General features: G+C 44.6%; 1 protein-coding gene across 1 annotated transcript in view; it reads right to left on the reverse strand.

Moving 5' to 3' along the window:
- Nucleotides 1-19,199, reverse strand: part of ANO2 (anoctamin 2) — a 1,767,324-nt gene that overhangs the window by 207,457 nt on the left and 1,540,668 nt on the right. The window contains exon 17 of the mRNA XM_078673987.1: nt 18,995-19,106. Coding sequence (XP_078530113.1) covers nt 18,995-19,106 — 112 coding nt within the window. The remainder of the gene's footprint in view (nt 1-18,994; nt 19,107-19,199) is intronic.

Genomic DNA, 19,199 nt, shown 5'->3' on the forward strand with positions numbered 1-19,199 from the left:
AGATAGTACTTCAAAACAGTGACTTCCAAAATAAAGCTTGTAGAAAACAAATAGCGCTACCTGAGGATATTACAATGTCGTGACCGCAATAAATCCAAAGAAAGGCACTGACCGTGAGGGCTCAGAAAAGGGGGTGGTGATGAACAGAGTGTCTGAATTAAGCAGACCACTCTTACCCAGTCCAAAGATCAGGGCTTGATCCATCACCGTTATTTAGCTCACTGCCCCATCCCAGCTCAGAACCTGGCTATATGCAAATTAGTCTGTCCTTGGCCCAGTGCATCATGGGAACAGGGCAGACCAAACTACCAAGCCAATTCTTCACCAGAAAGGAGACAAGCTACCGGGGACCGGTTTCTGGCATTTCAGCCTCGTCGGCCCGGCTTGCTTGAATCCTGATGGAGCAGTGAGCAAGGGACTCATGTCTAAGTATACCCTGCCATACCTATAGTGGCCAAAAACGATTGCTGCTCGTGGATACAGCGCCTCTTGGAGCTTTTTCTACCTTCTCCTGCCAGACCCGGGACTTTGGGACCTCGCCGGACCCGCTGCGCGGGTCCCGCATCGCCCCCTGACACAGGCGTCTGCTGGAAGGATCATCAGGGGTGCTCTGTTGGTAACCGGCAGGGCTGCGAGCATTTGCAGGGACTCCAAGGACCAGGAGTCCCTGCGCGCCCTTGGGACCAGCTGGGCTGCTCTCCCTGCCGGCCCCGCCCGCCCGCTCCTGAATTAAAAATTGCCTGCACCTGGGACTGAGTGCTCTCCCTCTCACATCGCGCTGCTCGTGGATACAGCGCCTCTTGGAGCTTTTTCTACCTTCTCCTGCCAGACCCGGGACTTCGGGACCTCGCCGGACCCGCTGCGCGGGTTCCGCATCGCCCCCTGACACAGGCGTCAGCTGGAAGGATCATCAGGGGTGCTCTGTTGGTAACCGGCAGGGCTGCGAGCATCTGCAGGGACTCCAAGGACCAGGAGTCCCTGCGCGCCCTTGGGACCAGCTGGGCTGCTCTCCCTGCCGGCCCCGCCCGCCCGCTCCTGAATTAAAAATTGCCTGCACCTGGGACTGAGTGCTCTCCCTCTCACATCGCGCTGCTCGTGGATACAACGCCTCTTGGAGCTTTTTCTACCTTCTCCTGCCAGACCCGGGACTTCGGGACCTCGCCGGACCCGCTGCGCGGGTCCCGCATCGCCCCCTGACACAGGCGTCAGCTTGAAGGATCATATGGGGTGCTCTGTTGGTAACCGGCAGGGCTGCGAGCATTTGCAGGGACTCCAAGGACCAGGAGTCCCTGCGCGCCCTTGGGACCAGCTGGGCTGCTCTCCCTGCCGGCCCCGCCCGCCCGCTCCTGAATTAAAAATTGCCTGCACCTGGGACTGAGTGCTCTCCCTCTCACATCGCGCTGCTCGTGGATACAGCGCCTCTTGGAGCTTTTTCTACCTTCTCCTGCCAGACCCGGGACTTCGGGACCTCGCCGGACCCGCTGCGCGGGTCCCGCATCGCCCCCTGACACAGGCGTCAGCTGGAAGGATCATCAGGGGTGCTCTGTTGGTAACCGGCAGGGCTGCGAGCATTTGCAGGGACTCCAAGGACCAGGAGTCCCTGCGCGCCCTTGGGACCAGCTGGGCTGCTCTCCCTGCCGGCCCCGCCCACCCGCTAGACCATCTATTAGTGAGCTACTTAAAGAAGCCGTAAATCCCGCTGCGTGGGAGCGCGCGGGAGGGCGCCGGGAGAAGCCCGGGACAAGGGCGGGACCGTCTGTGGCCGTCCGTGGTCGGACAAGGTTGGGTTGGGCCTGGACCCCTGTTAAAAATTTCTTTAGACCAATCAATTTGCAAGGTGTAAAAAAAGGTATTTTGTATTAACTGCCTTCACAAGGGAGGGGGTCATACAGCATCAAAAGTATAGTGAAAACATTTATCTACTCATTTAACAGTTAACCATGCCACTGAGATCAGGGAAGGAACGCTTAGTTCATATACAAACATCTAAGGGCATAGTCTCGGGCCCACTGGACGCCTTTATCACCAGGGCCACTGGAATATTGGAAAAAGAAATAGAAATGGTGGAACAAAGGCTATCTCTCGATTTAGTTACTGGAAAACGCTCTTCATTGGGTACTTTAGCTTTAGCCAAAAGCCCTGTCTCTCATGCAGCTTTTAATTGCATTTCTACCATCGAGACTGAGGCAATAGTCCATATGGATGGAGATGGGGTTAACCGTCATCCTTCCCCAAACTATTACGCCCAGTTACCAATTGTTAATCAGCCAGGGGTCGGGGATGTAAGCCAGAATGCAGGGGATGATGAACACAGTTTGGTCAACTCACCCCAATCCTTTGATTCTATTCCATCTAATATGTTTGAGTTGACCAAAACAAGCCCGAAACCGATATCCCGGAAGCGAAAATACATCTCAAGTCCCCAGGGGGATAAAGATCTTAAACAGCCAAAATTGAACGACACCAGCAGTGTGAGTAATCCACCTCAACTACCCCAAGGTTTCCCAATTGTGTACTGTCCATCTTTAGCTCCCTTGGGGTCATCTAATCCCTGTCCTACATGCCTCAATAGTGACGATACTTTGTTGGTCAAAATCGAGGCTATGCTAAAGACCATTTTGCTCCCGGTCCTGGAACGAACAAGGTTGATGACCGCTAAAATCGACACACTGGAAACAGTAGTAAACACTAATTTGGGCTTATTGAAAAACTTATCAACAACCAGCCCCGGGGTGGGGGCTCGTAAACCAAACCAGGGTCAAAAACAACCAACAGATTATTTCTCTGCGACCCAGGTAACCAAGCCGGCACCGCTAGGGGCAACTACCAATACTAACAAACCCATACTAGGGGCAAAGTCCAAAGCCATTACAACCTATGCTAGTAGAGGTCTCCCAAATTATCCACCAAGGGAGATAAACCCAATCAAATCTAACTCAGCTAAAACGACCCAGCCACTTTTTAAAGGCATGGCAAAACATTCTAACACTACCCCAGTTCAACCATCCAGTAGGGGTACCACCAATCCCCAATCCCTTAGGACTCAGCCTGTGGGTAAACAAAAGTTGCGCCCCACTCCCCGAGTCAATCTACCCCCAGAAGCGTCCCAATATACCATAGTTTTAACTGGTGTAGCTCCCCTACGGGATGGTATTAAGGAGACCCAAGGAGAATTGCGGAACAAAATAATTTACTGGCTAAATAAAAATCGCCCCCTACCTCCATCATCCCCCACAGAAATCCTATATGTAAGGAGAGTAGACTGGGTGGGTAAGGGCACTAAAGACCAGGAAGGGGACTGTATCCTGATATCTTTCAAAGACCCCTGGGTGGTCAACCTAATACGACGAAAAGCAAGATTTGCCCGGCAGGGCGACGTCCAGACTTTGGACCTCGCTTATTTTTACCCTCATTCACATACTAACAATTCTATAGGCCCACACCAGTGGAGAGTCAGTGATGGGAGGTTTAGAGGGCCTAGAACACCCCACTTACAACAGTACCCTCTACTTTTTAACCACTTTGGAGCGCTGTCTGATTTGGAGCTGGTAGATTGACTGTGTTCTCCAACCTCACTGATTAACTTTACCACTGACATCGGGGAAGAAGTACATACTCCCTTTAAACCTGCGACACCTTTGTTGGGTAATCAGCTCATGCCACTTAAAAAGGTAAAAACGAGGGTCCTGCCTGAGGGGGAAAGTGTGCAAAAAATCCATATAGAAGAAAAAGGGGTCAGAAATATGCCCAAAAGTACCATCCGCACCCTCCCCCCCTCCCCGGTCCATTTAGGTAATAATCACGCTGAACCCACCACAGCAACTTTTAATATTGTGTCTTGGAATGTCGCTGGAGTGAAGGCTTGTATAGACTCTGAGGATTGGCTGGAGTTTATCGATAAATATGACGCAGTATTATTGCAAGAAACCTGGGCAACTGCACATACACATAGAGCTGGTTTTATAAACTTTTTCAAACCCGCAACTAAGAGTAACAAAGGGCGTGCTTCAGGGGGTTTGATAACATGGGTCAAACAGGACTGGGGATACACAACCACCGAACTTTATGTCGATCATCCCGACATCTTGGCAATTGGGCTGAGCAAGGAAGGTGGTCAGGACATGCTCATTATCAACATCTACTCCCGTGGTCTCCCTGGTGGTCGTTGCCCGCCGATGGTGGGTGTTTTGGACAATCTTTTGGCAGGGTGGAACAAAGGAACTGTAGTGTAGTTCCTACTATCCCAATAGGCTCTGCGCATTGGAATAATACCTTCAATAGTATAGGCCTAGACCAGACGTTAACTAGGTCTTCTATTGTCGATATTAGACTAAAAGTTTTGGGTTTGCCAGCTAGCTCAGAGTTCACTAGAAACGTTCTCGAATAGGCAAGGAGGAGTTGAACCTCCCTGGATAGACAAGAAGGGATTTAGTTTCTGACAACCATAGAACATGACAACTTTGCTCTCCCCTAATCAAGAGTGTATCTCTAGAGTCGTGTGAAAACAAAAGACAACTTATTTTACTCAGTCAGTACGTGCATTCTTAGTTTCACCAGTTTGTAGAGAAAAGGAAGAGACGGGCGTGTTCAATAAAAGATGGTATTTATTGATCAGTCTCTTTTCTCGTACAAGAGAAATGAATCGATATTATTGCAATACTTATGGTTAAGTAAAGTGCATACAATAAAAGCAGAAGTATAAAATAATACTGTAAAAACATTTATATGGTTTCTAAGCCATATGGTGGTTTAAAATGGATAAAATAGATACATACATATAAACATTTGACTAATCGTACTCAACTGGTGCTTCTAACTACGCCTACCCCAGTGTACCTGACCTAAGCCTAATACGTGGGCGGGGATAGAAAGTAGCAGTTTAAGTTAAGTTTGTTTTGCCAAGTGACTGATTCAAGAATTCTCTGCAAGGGGTTATTCAGTTCCGTACCTTGAATCTAGGATGGTTGAGGGATGGTATCTCTCATCTTTGGTCTCGATATTCCAGGCTGCCTGCAAGGGCTGCTCGGAAGCGCCGGAGCTGGATTTCTCGGCAGGAGAAAGGCAGCGTCTCGTTCTCAGCGCGTCAGGAAGGCGGGGCAGCGCCGGCGGGCTTCGCTCTCTGCTGGGCTTCGGCAAGTCTCGCTGCTCCGATCTCGTCACCACCGCGTGTGTTTGCTTAAGGCAATATCGGTAATATTTATACCTGTAAGGTGCCGAGATTGACGTAAGGATGGACATAGATACGTCAATAAGGATGTCATACGAACTGGTCGTTAGCACATTCTTTTGCTGAAGTTCTCGGTGAAATCAAAACAATGGCCGCAGGGTTTTTCCCAGGTTGTCATAGGTTTGATTTGTTTTGAGAACTCCGTATGCCTTATCAGGGGCTGGAGGAATATTGCTTGTCTAATTAGATGGCAAGCGTTATGACCTAATCAGATAACGCGTTCCTGTGCCGTGGTGTGGCTTAATCAGATAACGGTTTCTGCATCATGGGATGGCTGCTAGTTAACTTGTTAACCAGAACAGGGTCAGGAATAGGGGGATCGATACAGAACCTATAGGAATACATCACACCCACTCCACGCTAACTATGGCCATATTTACGAATCTAGGCATAGTAAAACACACTGTAGAGTATTGTGTATACCTTACCACCCCAAAATACACATAATGCATTTCGAAATTATGTAATATACGGGAGAAAAAAATTAGTCACATGTACTATATGCACTCAAGCTGTAGAATAATGCTAAAGTAATCATGCATATGTATACATTATTACTAATTTGTATATGAGAATTACACATGAAATGGCTCTTAATACAGAAGAAAGGTGCGAGACCACTTCATCACAGTTCAAAAAACATTTACGAACATACCAGCGGGCAGCTAATGTCTATGAAGTTTCTAAAAACAGAAATTAGTTCTTTAAGAATAGTTCTTACTTTAAGCAGAAGATAAGTGTCCCGAAAAATCGTTAAAAAAAATATATATTTTGGGGCTGCTAAAAAAAATTGCTGTCCGTGGACTGGAGGAAATGTTGATCTTGCTTACTTTATTATTAAAGTTGAAGGCCAAATTCAAGGTGTCGGGAATGCCGTGTGCTAGCCTGTTCAAGAGTCATTATTTCTGCTCTGGCGAGAACATCATATCATTGAGACTGCTGAAAAAGCTGTCAACAGCTTCCTGTGAGAGTTCCACTAACTCGGAAAAAGATGTAACCATGCATTCGTGTGCATGATTGTCTCCATTGACGTTTTGATTAGTATTGCTGACAGAAGGTCGTACCTGATCGATGCTGCTTTCATCTTGAACTTCACTACCCCTCAATCGTAGTGGTGAAGATTCCACGAATGCCGTCATCAGGATTGGCAGCCGTTGAGGGCAGCACAATGCATGAGCCGTTACCGGACCCAACAATGTTTCTGCATCCATTGGCGCATCCGATTGTTGCGTCAGACAGGTGTCCAACACGCATTCTTCTCCGCACAGCATGCACCTTAGTACAGGTAACACACATCTTTGCCATATCGGCCGAAATGAAAGAAACCAAGTCATGTTCAGGTCTCTAAGCCGGGTTAGTCCCAGGATTTTTGGTATCCGGTCCCGGTATCCAATGGCTCGGATTGTTTCTTCCCTTGTCGCAGGTGTTTTGTCTGTGACATGGTTTGCCATAACGAAATATAAGGACTAAGAATAGGATTCCTGCAATTAGTCCCAAAATGAGGGGAAGTCCGCCAAAAATCGAATGGACAAAGTCTGGAAAAATACCCAGTATGGCTTTGAATGGTGTTAATGCCATCGAAAATACTGTCTTAAATACATTTGAGACTTCACTGGTATCAGAAATATTTAAGATTTCATTCAGGATTTCTGCGAAATGTATGGGGGAATTAGTTGATAGCAATGAGTGAATCTCTGCAGTCGTCCTTGCGACTAGGAGATCATACGTTTCTTTTGATGACGTGAGCCTGGTCGGCGTCTGAAGAAGCACTGTTTTCATTCTGCTTAAAGTATCAACTCGAATAGAAGTAATTTTCAAGTTAGGCCATGCCCTTGCCTCCCTGTCTGGAAAGGAGCTGGGGAACAATAAGCGTCCACAGCACATGACCTTCGCAGTCGTACTTACGAGATAAGGAACCCCGGGCAGTAGACTACAACATCTGCGATCCACAATTAGAACGTAACTCCTGTTATAGAGTCTTTTAAAGAATGGTTCTATCTCTGTTGCAGGTGCGCCTAGCTGGTGACATGAAAGGTTATTTGAGTTCCCTTCACAGGCTCCATGCAAACTAATTCCATTACACAGAAGTGTACCGCTTAGTGACATCGCACAATTATTGCCACTAAGAAACACTTTCTGTCCTTTATTACTGACACATGCATGTGAATAGGGCAAGTTCCATGTTGTCTTAATGTACCCTTTTCCCAATTTTTCGTACATGCCAGCCTGTATATATTTTTGGCAGTATTGAAACCTGAAAGTCGATATTGGAATATTAATTATCCCATGTATTATCCATTCAATGACAGGTCGTTCTGACATTATCAATGGTAATCTCTCGAGTTTCTCAATGCTCAGGATTGTATAATCAGCACCCTTCTGTGCCATACTGATTTGTTTATCAGTAAGGTTAAAGATATTGAATAGTGACGTTGTGTTGATTAAACGCCAAGGCACATAGCCTGAACGCAGGTTTTGTAACGTCCAGCCAAGCTGTACAATAGAACGCAATTGAGACTGACCGTGTTGTAACAACAGTAAGTCTTGCGATATTATGTCCATTGCTGAAGACACAATACTGTCCAATGAAAAATTCTGGAGGACAGAGTCATTAACCCATTGTCCACTACAGAAAGCGATTTTTCCAAATTAATACGGTCAATTTCCCGTATACTTTCTGCTGTCTCAATTTGAGTTATCTTCCAGGCCTCGTTGTAAGCTGCATATATAGAGGCTGCTATGAAGCGTTTTTGACGCTGTTTGCGCGGTCCCATAATGAAATCACGCAAGTCAGCACCATCAGTAAGTAAAGTTAGGTGTTGCTTAATTTCTGTCAGTGTGGAAGTTTGTAGCCATTGAAGGCAGAGTTTTCCCACACTGTAGGTGGTGATTATCCCTGGGTGTTGTCTTTGGGAATATCTAGGGTCTGGCCTGGTCAATGTGAACCCCTGTGTTTTGTTCAGGAATCTGTCTTGACAGTTATTAGTATCTGTGGGCCAGATTAACCATTGTTTCCAATCAGGATTTGTTCTGTTTTGGTTTAATACATAGTTTACGTCTATCTCTTCATCTGTAGAGTTATTGCTGTTCATAGTTGGCTTTGGAATAGACGGTTTATTTAAGTCTTTGATTTTGGCTAATCCAAGACAGGTAGTTTGTTGAATAGTGTCATTCAAGAATATAATTTGTTCTGGGATCATGCAGGCTCTAAACAATGATTCTATACCCTGAACTTGCCATTCTCTTGTACCCCAAACACTTTTTACTTCCACATTTTTGTCCCAATAATCAAAACCAAATGTATTCATCTGTTCAAAAAATGAGTCCGAATATATCAATTTTGTGTTTGTAAGCATGGTTTTTGTTCCTGTCTTATTTGACAATTTAAAATAAAATGTTTCAGCTTTACTTGTATTGAACCCTGAAAAATATGAATATTTGTCATAAACGGTTCTTGAGCTTCCTTTTGGAGGGGTTGCACAATGTTCCCATTGATTATAATTTAAAACATTTCTAGGTTGTGCAGATTTATGTAGAAAATGGTTACCATAGTGGTTGTAGCAGTACATACTATCATAATTAGACGAACCCTGCAAATAATCATGTTTGGTAAATTTAGCAGACATCACTAGGTCAGACATCATGTCATTAATACTTTCAAAGTCCCAATCATCAGCAAATGAGTTTGGTTTTACAAAGTCACTCAACGAGATCTTGATTTGGTGTGGATATTTGAGGATTTCAACCGGACCATAAATTTCATAGTCAGTATTGTCCCATGCTACCCCACCTGGTATAGGATTGGCTGTGAAGTTGACTGAAGAAAGTTCTCTTTTCTCGACGTGTGAAGACATGTGTGGCTTGAGGATCAGGTTGATTTTCTGGCTTGCTGTGTCCATTTTTGCATATTTTCCCTCAATGAAGCGTCCCAAACATAGTACCATGATGAGCCAAAGTATGAGGATAAATACACCAAAGGACACCCAAAATTCAATCCATGGAGAAATCAGATAGGTTTCTTTCAGCTGTTTCAAAAGTTCCTTAGCTTTGTCTTTAAGGGTTTTTGTTGATGGCTGTGTCTTTGATTCACTGAGGTCTTCAGAGGAATCGTTGAAGTTTATGAAGTAGCCGGATGCCGTTCTGTCTATTGTTCCAATTGCTTCAGGATTACTGTTTCTTGCAGCTTCAGCATATTCATTTGTTACTTCATTGTAGGTTGGTGTGTCTCTACTAAATGTTTTTATTTGGGTTTTCAGAGGTGTGAGGTCCATTGCATTGTTGCATAGTCCTTGTTGTTGTTCTGTAGGCGTTTCGAATGTGATTAGCCTTTTAGTTAGCACCTCTGTACTTGTAGCAAACCTTGGTGTTCTACTACTTATCGGAAGTCCACTTGGCCTACTGTTTGTTATCGGCCACATGATTGTGGTTTTACCAGGCCGATGGATACAACTCGGTTCTCCTTTTTACCAGCAAGCGGCGGTAGTACAACTGATCTTGTCCCGTTGATGGACAAGACAGGAACTGCTTTTCTGTAAGAAGGCCCAAATTCCTTCTTTACCGCGATCTTTTCTCTGACTAGATCCCCGACTTTTGGAATCCAGACAGGTCTTGCTGGGACAGGTGGTGGTTCTTCAGTGGTTGTTGGCTGCTGTTTCAACTTTATGTTGCTCAGGTCTTTTCTTGTTTCGTTTAAGTCCTGCAAAATAGCCAAACGGTCTTTGATATCAAAGCCTTTTTCTTTCACCACTGAAGTCTGACTGTCAAGATCTAAGACTAACATCCTAGTTCCAAACAACAATTCGTACGGACTGAATCCCTTCAGAGAATTTCTTGGCAAGTTGTTTAGACTACGTTGGACACTTATTAGATGTTTGACCCACCCAGCTCCCAAACCTAATATCCTTTCTGTTATAGACAGCTTTATGCCTTGGTTTTTTCTTAACACCATCCCGTATCCCTCAGGAAGGAAGTGAGAAGAATCCCGCTTCGCTATGCTCATTTGGCTGTGCTTCCCCACAAGCTTGAGGGCTAAAGTGAAAACATTGGTCAAACGTAGCATTGTGGTAAATAAATAAATAATACCCTATTTTTGAATGAATAAATGAATAACAGATAGCTCAATAAATAAGAGTCAAGATTCGAGGTAGTAGGAGTTTTGCAGGTTTAATACAGCATAAGGACAGGAACAGGACGACCTGCACAGGAATAGGAAGGCAGGGCCCAGCAGCTGCTGGGGCTGGATCTGGGATGAGCGCGCTAAGGAATAATCTTTTAATAACAGTACATGAGCATATATACATAACGCAAACATATAGCATTACATTGCAATAGGCGTAGCAGTGGGTGGAGCAAAGGGTGTGACGCGTAGTAGTCGCGAAAGATAAGGGTGAAAAGAGGTGTAACAGGGCGTATACATAGACATGTGATGCAAACGTAACAGAATATGTCATGAATGGGGCGGAAACCATGGAGGGGGCTACCTGAGGAGCCGGGACCTCTAACCTGATGGTGCGCGCAAACTAGCAATGACGTGTTACTAGGAGAAGCTGGGGGCTTCGAACTCTGTACTAGGAGCAGAGACTGAAGTCTGGAGAGTCAGGGCGACATGTACCTAAACAGTATCTAGTATCTGATGTTTAGAGAACATGTTGATATAAACTAGAAGTCAGGAGGGGAAAGGCTAACAGACACTATGACTGGACCATGCATTATTCTACATGTAGTGCGTGATGAAGAATATTAAATGACCATTAAATGCAGTATTTCTCTTACATGGGGACGTGAAGGCTAGACAATGACGGAAACTATTGATGCGATTCAGTAGCTTTTAGGCTAAGTGGTATAACAAAGACTGTAGGGAGGCTCACCGCAACCTAGTCGAAAAAGTTAAATCTAGAAATAAGTTTGATGTTAAGGAGGCTAGGAAACGGTACAAAAGAGTACAGTGGGAAGCAAAGAGGGCGTGGGAGGATGATTATTGGGCTGATCTTTTGGAGGCCACCAAGTCAAACAACCAGACTAAATTTTGGGACATAGTAAAATGGGGGAAGGATGGTGATTCCCGTATTCCAACTAACCATGTGTCCCCAGAAGCCTGGATAACCCATTACTCCACTCAATTTAGCTCAGAAGGCATTGACCCTCCCCCTATTTTGAATAAGTTGTATGTAATGACCCTCTGCGAACCAACTCTGATCTTCTCCAATATCGAGACAGAATTAGCCCTTGGTTTAACTCAGCGGGGGAAAGCTCCTGGTTTGGACCAAATACCAGCCGACCTGTTTAAATCAAACCCTACTCTTTGGGTACCATATATAACAAACATTGCTAACGCTATAGCAAAGGGGGCTTGTATTCCCAAAACATGGAAGGGGGCCGAGATTCTTCCTATATATAAAAAAGGAGACAGATCTAATCCGGGCAATTATCGCCCGATTAGCTTAATCGACTGCCTCCAAAAAGTCATTGCCCGTATGATCTTGGCCAGAGTGCAGGGGTGGATGGACACCGAAAACATACTATCTCCCATGCAGGCGGGCTTTAGAACCGGTACGAGCACCACTGATCAGGTGCTCCGATTCTGTATGATCTTCTGGAAGGTGGTCTCGCTAGGCGGTGGTACCATCTTTGCCGCATTTATAGATCTGAAGTCAGCCTTCGATCTGGTACCCAGGGGTAAATTGTGGCAGGTACTGAGGGAATTGGGAATGCCTGGACCACTATTGGAGCTGATTATTAGATTGCACGAAGAGAACTATGCTAGGGTAAGGTGGGGAGCACAGGGACAACATACGGATTCCTTCCCTGTAACCCGAGGAGTTCGTCAGGGGTGCGTCCTCGCGCCCACTCTCTTCCTGCTTTTTATAGATCAAGTTGTAAAATTCTTCTCAGCCACCCATACTGATGCCCCGACCTTGGCAGGGACCAAATTCCCAATGCTTATTTTCGCCGACGACACCCTACTCCTATCCAAGACCCGGGCAGGCCCACAGCGAGCCCTGAACCGTTTTGAGGAGTTTTGTGCGAAAAATGACCTCCAGGTAAATGTGGGTAAAACCAAGTTCATGGTTTTAACCAGGAACAACATCATACGCAGTAACGTTCAAATGAGCGGGGTCAACCTGGAACAAGTTGAAACTATGACTTATTTGGGGGTCACTTTGGACCGCCGTTTGTCGTGGAAAGATCAAACCGCGACACAGCACTTAAAATTTGCCCAATTGACTGGCTGTCTTCTGCGCGAGCAGAAGAAATCTATTACTAAACGGGTCATCCCCGCCCTGAGAATTTATGACACCAAAATAAATGCTGCCATACTCTATGGGGCTGAGCTATGGGGATATATGGACCTCTCCAGTCTTTATAAAATCCATTGCAAATTTTTACGGAATTTGGTAGGGTTACCACAGTCTTCTCCATCGATACTCCTTTGTCATGATATGGGTTGCCACCCAATCACAGACATGGCGAGATTTCGAGTAGTGGCTACTTGGAGGCGCTTATGGACCTGCCCGGATCTCACACTATTTTCTAAGGAGTTAGCAGAGGTGAGGTCCATGGGGGGCTCAGAACGAATCCCTTGGCTTCGTTCGGTGAAAAAGAGCCTGCACGACATGGGTCTCAAACATCTGTGGGTCTCCCCAAGCGCCAACACTTTTCCATCAAAAAAAGAATTCAAAGAACTATTTTGGGCTTCAACCCGCCATTCATTGGTAACTGTTTCCAGCTCTGGTAACCTCACGGGACGATTCTTAAGCTTTAAGCTAGACCCCTCCCGAGAGACTTACTGGGACATCATCACCAGACCACTGGACAAGAAACTTTATCATCAGTTTCGCGTGGGTGCCTTACCTTTGAATTCATTTACCTCATCCTGGGGTAAAACCTCCTCTAGTTTCTGTAGCTGGTGCCCAGACCAAAAAGAAACAGAAGGTCATCTATTGTTTGCCTGTCCGCAGTATTCTGAGCCCCGTTCCACATGGCTAAAACCCCTGTTCAAATGTATTTCCTGTAGAAGGTCTTCCGAGGCAATCTGGATGTTGAAAACTAACACCTCGGAAATTTTTGTGATATGCTTGGCTAAATTCTTAGGTTGGGCATGGGCAATTAGGGCTAGAAGGAATCCATCTTAACTATACCATGCAAGATTTTACTAAGTCAAAAAATTCTTGCTAAAACTTTGCTTTTTAGTTCCGGGTTTATATTTGTCTTGTATAATTAACAAAATTTAATAATCTGTTTTAGCTTTAAAGTGTATAATATGCTCATTATGTTTTGTAATGCTTTTTATTTTTGTCTTTTATGATTTTATTATTGAAATAAAGACATTAAAACCTGAAACCTGAAAACCTGATTCAGAAAAGGGGGTGGTGATGAACAGAGTGTCTGAATTAAGCAGACCACTCTTACCCAGTCCAAAGATCAGGGCTTGATCCATCACCGTTATTTAGCTCACTGCCCCATCCCAGCTCAGAACCTGGCTATATGCAAATTAGTCTGTCCCTGGCCCAGTGCATCATGGGAACAGGGCAGACCAAACTACCAAGCCAATTCTTCACCAGAAAGGAGACAAGCTACCGGGGACCGGTTTCTGGCATTTCAGCCTCGTCGGCCCGGCTTGCTTGAATCCTGATGGAGCAGTGAGCAAGGGACTCATGTCTGAGTATACCCTGCCACACCTATAGTGGCCAAAAACGATTCAGAAAAGGGGGTGGTGATGAACAGAGTGTCTGAATTAAGCAGACCACTCTTACCCAGTCCAAAGATCAGGGCTTGATCCATCACCGTTATTTAGCTCACTGCCCCATCCCAGCTCAGAACCTGGCTATATGCAAATTAGTCTGTCCCTGGCCCAGTGCATCATGGGAACAGGGCAGACCAAACTACCAAGCCAATTCTTCACCAGAAAGGAGACAAGCTACCGGGGACCGGTTTCTGGCATTTCAGCCTCGTCGGCCCGGCTTGCTTAAATCCTGATGGAGCAGTGAGCAAGGGACTCATGTCTGAGTATACCCTGCCACACCTATAGTGGCCAAAAACGATTCAGAAAAGGGGGTGGTGATGAACAGAGTGTCTGAATTAAGCAGACCACTCTTACCCAGTCCAAAGATCAGGGCTTGATCCATCACCGTTATTTAGCTCACTTCCCCATCCCAGCTCAGAACCTGGCTATATGCAAATTAGTCTGTCCCTGGCCCAGTGCATCATGGGAACAGGGCAGACCAAACTACCAAGCCAATTCTTCACCTGAAAGGAGACAAGCTACCGGGGACCGGTTTCTGGCATTTCAGCCTCGTCGGCCCGGCTTGCTTGAATCCTGATGGAGCAGTGAGCAAGGGACTCATGTCTGAGTATACCCTGCCACACCTATAGTGGACAAAAACGATTCAGAAAAGGGGGTGGTGATGAACAGAGTGTCTGAATTAGGCAGACCACTCTTACCCAGTCCAAAGATCAGGGCTTGATCCATCACCGTTATTTAGCTCACTGCCCCATCCCAGCTCAGAACCTGGCTATATGCAAATTAGTCTGTCCCTGGCCCAGTGCATCATGGGAACAGGGCAGACCAAACTACCAAGCCAATTCTTCACCAGAAACCGTGAGGGCCACAGCTTCGGGCATGGAGTCACATGGACCCCAAAAGAAGCAGTACCTTTGGAAACAAAGTCTATGACAATGTAGGGCATTGTGGAGGTGTGGTGTTGGTGCTGGTTCGAGGCCAGCTCCTTGGCTGCCATGGAGAGGTGAGGCGTCATGTCCGCTTGGAGGCGATGTGTTGAATCCAGGACAGGGGAAGAAGGTTGCGTCGGCAGTGAGGCGTCACTTCCGGTGAGGCGGTGCTAAGTCGGCGAGTTTGTGGAGTCACCCTCTGCGGTTATCTGTGCCATAATAACAGGATGCAGGCGCTGGCATTGATGGAGTTGTGCGAGCGCTGGCGCCGGAATGCCGATAACTGCAGGCATCGGCAAGCGATGAAGGGCGTTGGAGCTTTTGTACAGGCCGGGCGGGACATTGTGTACTTCACGAGCGGTGCCCCTGGCCTTGGTGCAGGTCACAGCATCATGGCGGTGTCACAGACGGCATTGGAGAATGCTTTTCTTGCATCTGTTAGGTATCTTCCAGCTCCCAACAGCAGGAATAACCTCCAGAGGCCCTAAACTTAAAGCAGCAACCCCTAGCAGGCCAGAATTCTCAGCAATAGCGTTTAGGGGAGCTAGTGGTGAAGTCTTCGTGTTCCTGAGACTTCACAACAGGAGGCCAACACACACAGGCCCTTGGAGATTCTTCTTGAAGCAGGTTTCTCAGCAAAGCTCCAGTCTTTGTCCTTTCCTTGGCAGAAGCAGCAACTGCAGGCAAAACCATCACAGCACACATCACACAGCAAAGGGGCAGTACTACTCCTCACAGCTCTCCAGCTTTTCTCCTTGACAAAGGTTCTTTCTGAGTCCAGAAGTGATCTAATGTTCTGGGGTTTAAGGTCTACTACTTATATCCCATTTTGTGTTTGTTCTTCTTTTTGCAAGGGTCTCTGAGATCAGTTCTGTCCTCACTGGTGCAGTATGGCCAAAGGGGGGGGGGGTGGAAATAGGCCCATTCCGGTGCAAAGAAAACTCCTCCCACTACTCTAGATACAGCAAGGTCTATTCAACTCAGCTCTGAGTCCTCAAGGAAGGGCCAGTCACACCTCACCCCCGAGTGGCTGTCTACAGTGAATGCACATCCCCAGCCCCTGTCACTCCAAAACCAGACAGTCAATCCACAAAGACAGAGGCACACAGAATGGTTAAACAAGAAAATGCCTGCTTTTTAAAAGTGGCATTTCCAAATACACAATTTGAAAAAACATCTTTACTAAAAGATACTTTAGTAAATGTTGAGTTCAGAGAGCCTACACTTTATTCCTCAATGTTGTCCCAATTGGAAGTTATATTTGTAAGATGTTACAAAGTATCTCTAATGGTATCCTATGGGACAGATAGCCTTTCAATACTGAAAAGCGAAATTAGCAGTATTTCACTATCAGGACATATCACATGCACCAGTACATGTCCTACATTTCACATACACTGCACCCTGCCCATGGGGGTACCTTGGGCCTACCTGAGGGGTGCCTTACATGTAAGAAAAGGGAATGTTAGGGCTAGGCAAGTGGTTGCACTTGCCAGGTTGACATGGCAGTTAAATACTGCACATAGATACTGCAGTGACAGGTCTGAGACACATTTGGAGGGCTTCTCATGTGGCAAGCCCACTAGTAGCATTTGATTTACAGGCTCTGCCACACGGAGTAGACTTTGCTAGGGGCTTACCAGTAAATCAAATAATACAATCATGGATAACAAATTATAATCAGAATTTACACAGAGAACATATGCACTTTAGCACTGATCATCAGTGGTAAAGTCTCCAGTGTCCCAGAGTCAACAAAAACAGGTCAGGAAAAATAGAAGGAAGAAGCAAAAAGTTTGGGGATAACACTGCAAAAAGGGTTATTTACATCACAGTTTTAGTTGGCTGATGCATTTTCTCCTGCAAAACTGTTATTATGTAATTATTTTCCCACAATTTCGACAAATTTCATGATGATAACAAGGCGTTTGCATCATATCCAGAATTAAATAAGCTTGTAAGAAATTTTAGTATTAGTTGATGGCGGTAAGGACCGACCTCGAATATTAATCACAGTCCTTGTCAGGGTGAATCACAAAAGTCACTAAGTAAACCTGTGCTTAACCCTCTGGTAGCTTGGCATGAAGTTAGGAGGCACTGTCTAAAGTAATTATGCAGTACTGAAGCACAAATAAAGTGAAACACAACATAAGAAAAACCCCAAACCAATTCAGAAATATAGTGTAAATTGTAATTAATCAAATGACAAAAACCCAATAGGTAGAACCATAGACCTGATTTTTTAAAGTTTTAATTAACAATAGCACCAAAACCACAAATAGCAACTGTGGTGATCTGTGCACTAGACTGGGTCAAAATCAAAAGTTAAGACCATCCACAATTAAACGTGGGTCAGATACACAGACCTGGTTCATGATGGTGGAAAGCTTACAGTCTGACCTAGATTTGTTTCTGGAGGAAAGGGGGTCATATGAAGGGAGCAACTAAATAGAAATTATGAGCATTGACGGATGTAATCAATAGAGACCTACATTCAGGAGTGAAACAATACATGTGAGAAGGAACACAGGGCCATATGTATCAAGCAAATTAGCATTCACAAAGGCCGAAATTCGCTGAATTTCGGCCTTTGCGAATGCTAATTTGCTAAATGGTATGTATGAAACATTTTTGCTGCAAAATAAGGAATCGCAAAATTTGCCATTCCTTATTTTGCGTTTGCACTTAAGGAATCACAAATTTTGCGATTCCTTAAATGCAATGTATCAAAGAAAAAATAATTCAAAAATGCCCATAAGGATTCGCAAATTACCACCAACTTCTAGTTGATAGTAAGTTGTGAATTCTTTTAAAAAAGAAATTTTTGGGAAATCCAAAGGTGCCATATGACGCTCATACATGCCCTTAGGGCATGTATGTGTGCCATATGCCCCCACATGTCATTTTCAGGGGTGCAGCAGGGTGTTCTTGAGATACCCCTGCACCCTTGAAAATATTCACAATTTGTGATTTGCAAATTGCTAATCGCAAATTTCCCCTTCATTCCTATGGGCCTCCTGGCCAGACGCTAATTACTTTTTGTAAATTGCAAGAGTTCCTAAACTTGTGTTTTCAGAATAATACACATAGCAATACTCATGGCCAGGGATTGTGGTATTATCAAATATTATATACTTTCTCTTTAAAAAAAAACTAATTTTGCTTTAAACTTTTTTGTATGATCTGTTGTTTAACAAATCCTGGATAGGGTATAGACTGGAATTGATTGGTCTAACTTCAAAGGTCAAATACGTTTTAGGCACAGTACTGTTGTATTTAGCGGTCAAATTGGACTTTTCAAAACCGTTACTTCAAATTTGATACAATAAGTTCAGTAGAATTGACAGTAGCAATTTTCTAATGTATCTTAGATTGGTTAGATAGTGTTAAGTTGGTAGATAAAAAACTGCACAGGATCTAGTGTGATATGATGGTATTTATGTATATTTTATCTATGTTTATAACAGCCCTGAAGAAGCTCAGAGGGTGTGAAACACATGTTGGCTGTTTCGAAAATATTGCTTTTGAGAATAAAAGACGTCGTAACAGACAAGCCTCAACTGTGGGACAATATTGTTAATTCTCAGTAATTTCTTATACTGTATTGTACTTACCAACACTGGTTGGGTACCAGTGCACTGAGCGTTTTAAGCGCTATGATTAATTCCTATACCCAAAAGTGTATTATATATGTTTTCTAATGTTCATTTTCTGCTACTGAGCAATATATTTAGGATGACAACAGCACTCATGAAGACAGTGAACAGCGGTTGCCTTAAAAAACGTTTGGCAAAAGCCTATTTTTAATTTCAAATTCAGCCATATCATGACACATTGTTCACATTTCCCCTCCCCCCTTTACTTTTGTGAGGAATTTTGCCAATCTTGATAAGCTATATAACACAAGCAGTGACCAGCTAGGTAGCAGAACATACACTCATCAGTTTTTGTGTCATTACACTATCTTGTATATGAACTGCCAATGTACAGTTTCTTCATTCCCAAACTATTTTCTGTGATTTACCAAGCCAAGTGTAAATATCATTTGCTTATATCATTTTCAAAATGTGTGAATTTAATTTAAATGTAACAACCTACCTTCCTTTAAAAAAGGCAACATAAAAAATCGATGCATATGAATTAACAAACTTCAGAAGGAATGCCTTAAATACTAATCTTTCTTCAAATGTTTTCTCAGTTTTTGGGACCTCTGAAATGAGAAGAATAACACATAGACATTATTTAGTCAAGTTTTAACATGCTGATAAAGTAGCTATTAGAAAGCAATCGACGACTGACTATG

The sequence above is a fragment of the Lissotriton helveticus genome, chromosome 1_1 (genome assembly GCF_964261635.1).
Source record: "Lissotriton helveticus chromosome 1_1, aLisHel1.1, whole genome shotgun sequence".
NCBI lineage: Eukaryota > Metazoa > Chordata > Amphibia > Caudata > Salamandridae > Lissotriton > Lissotriton helveticus.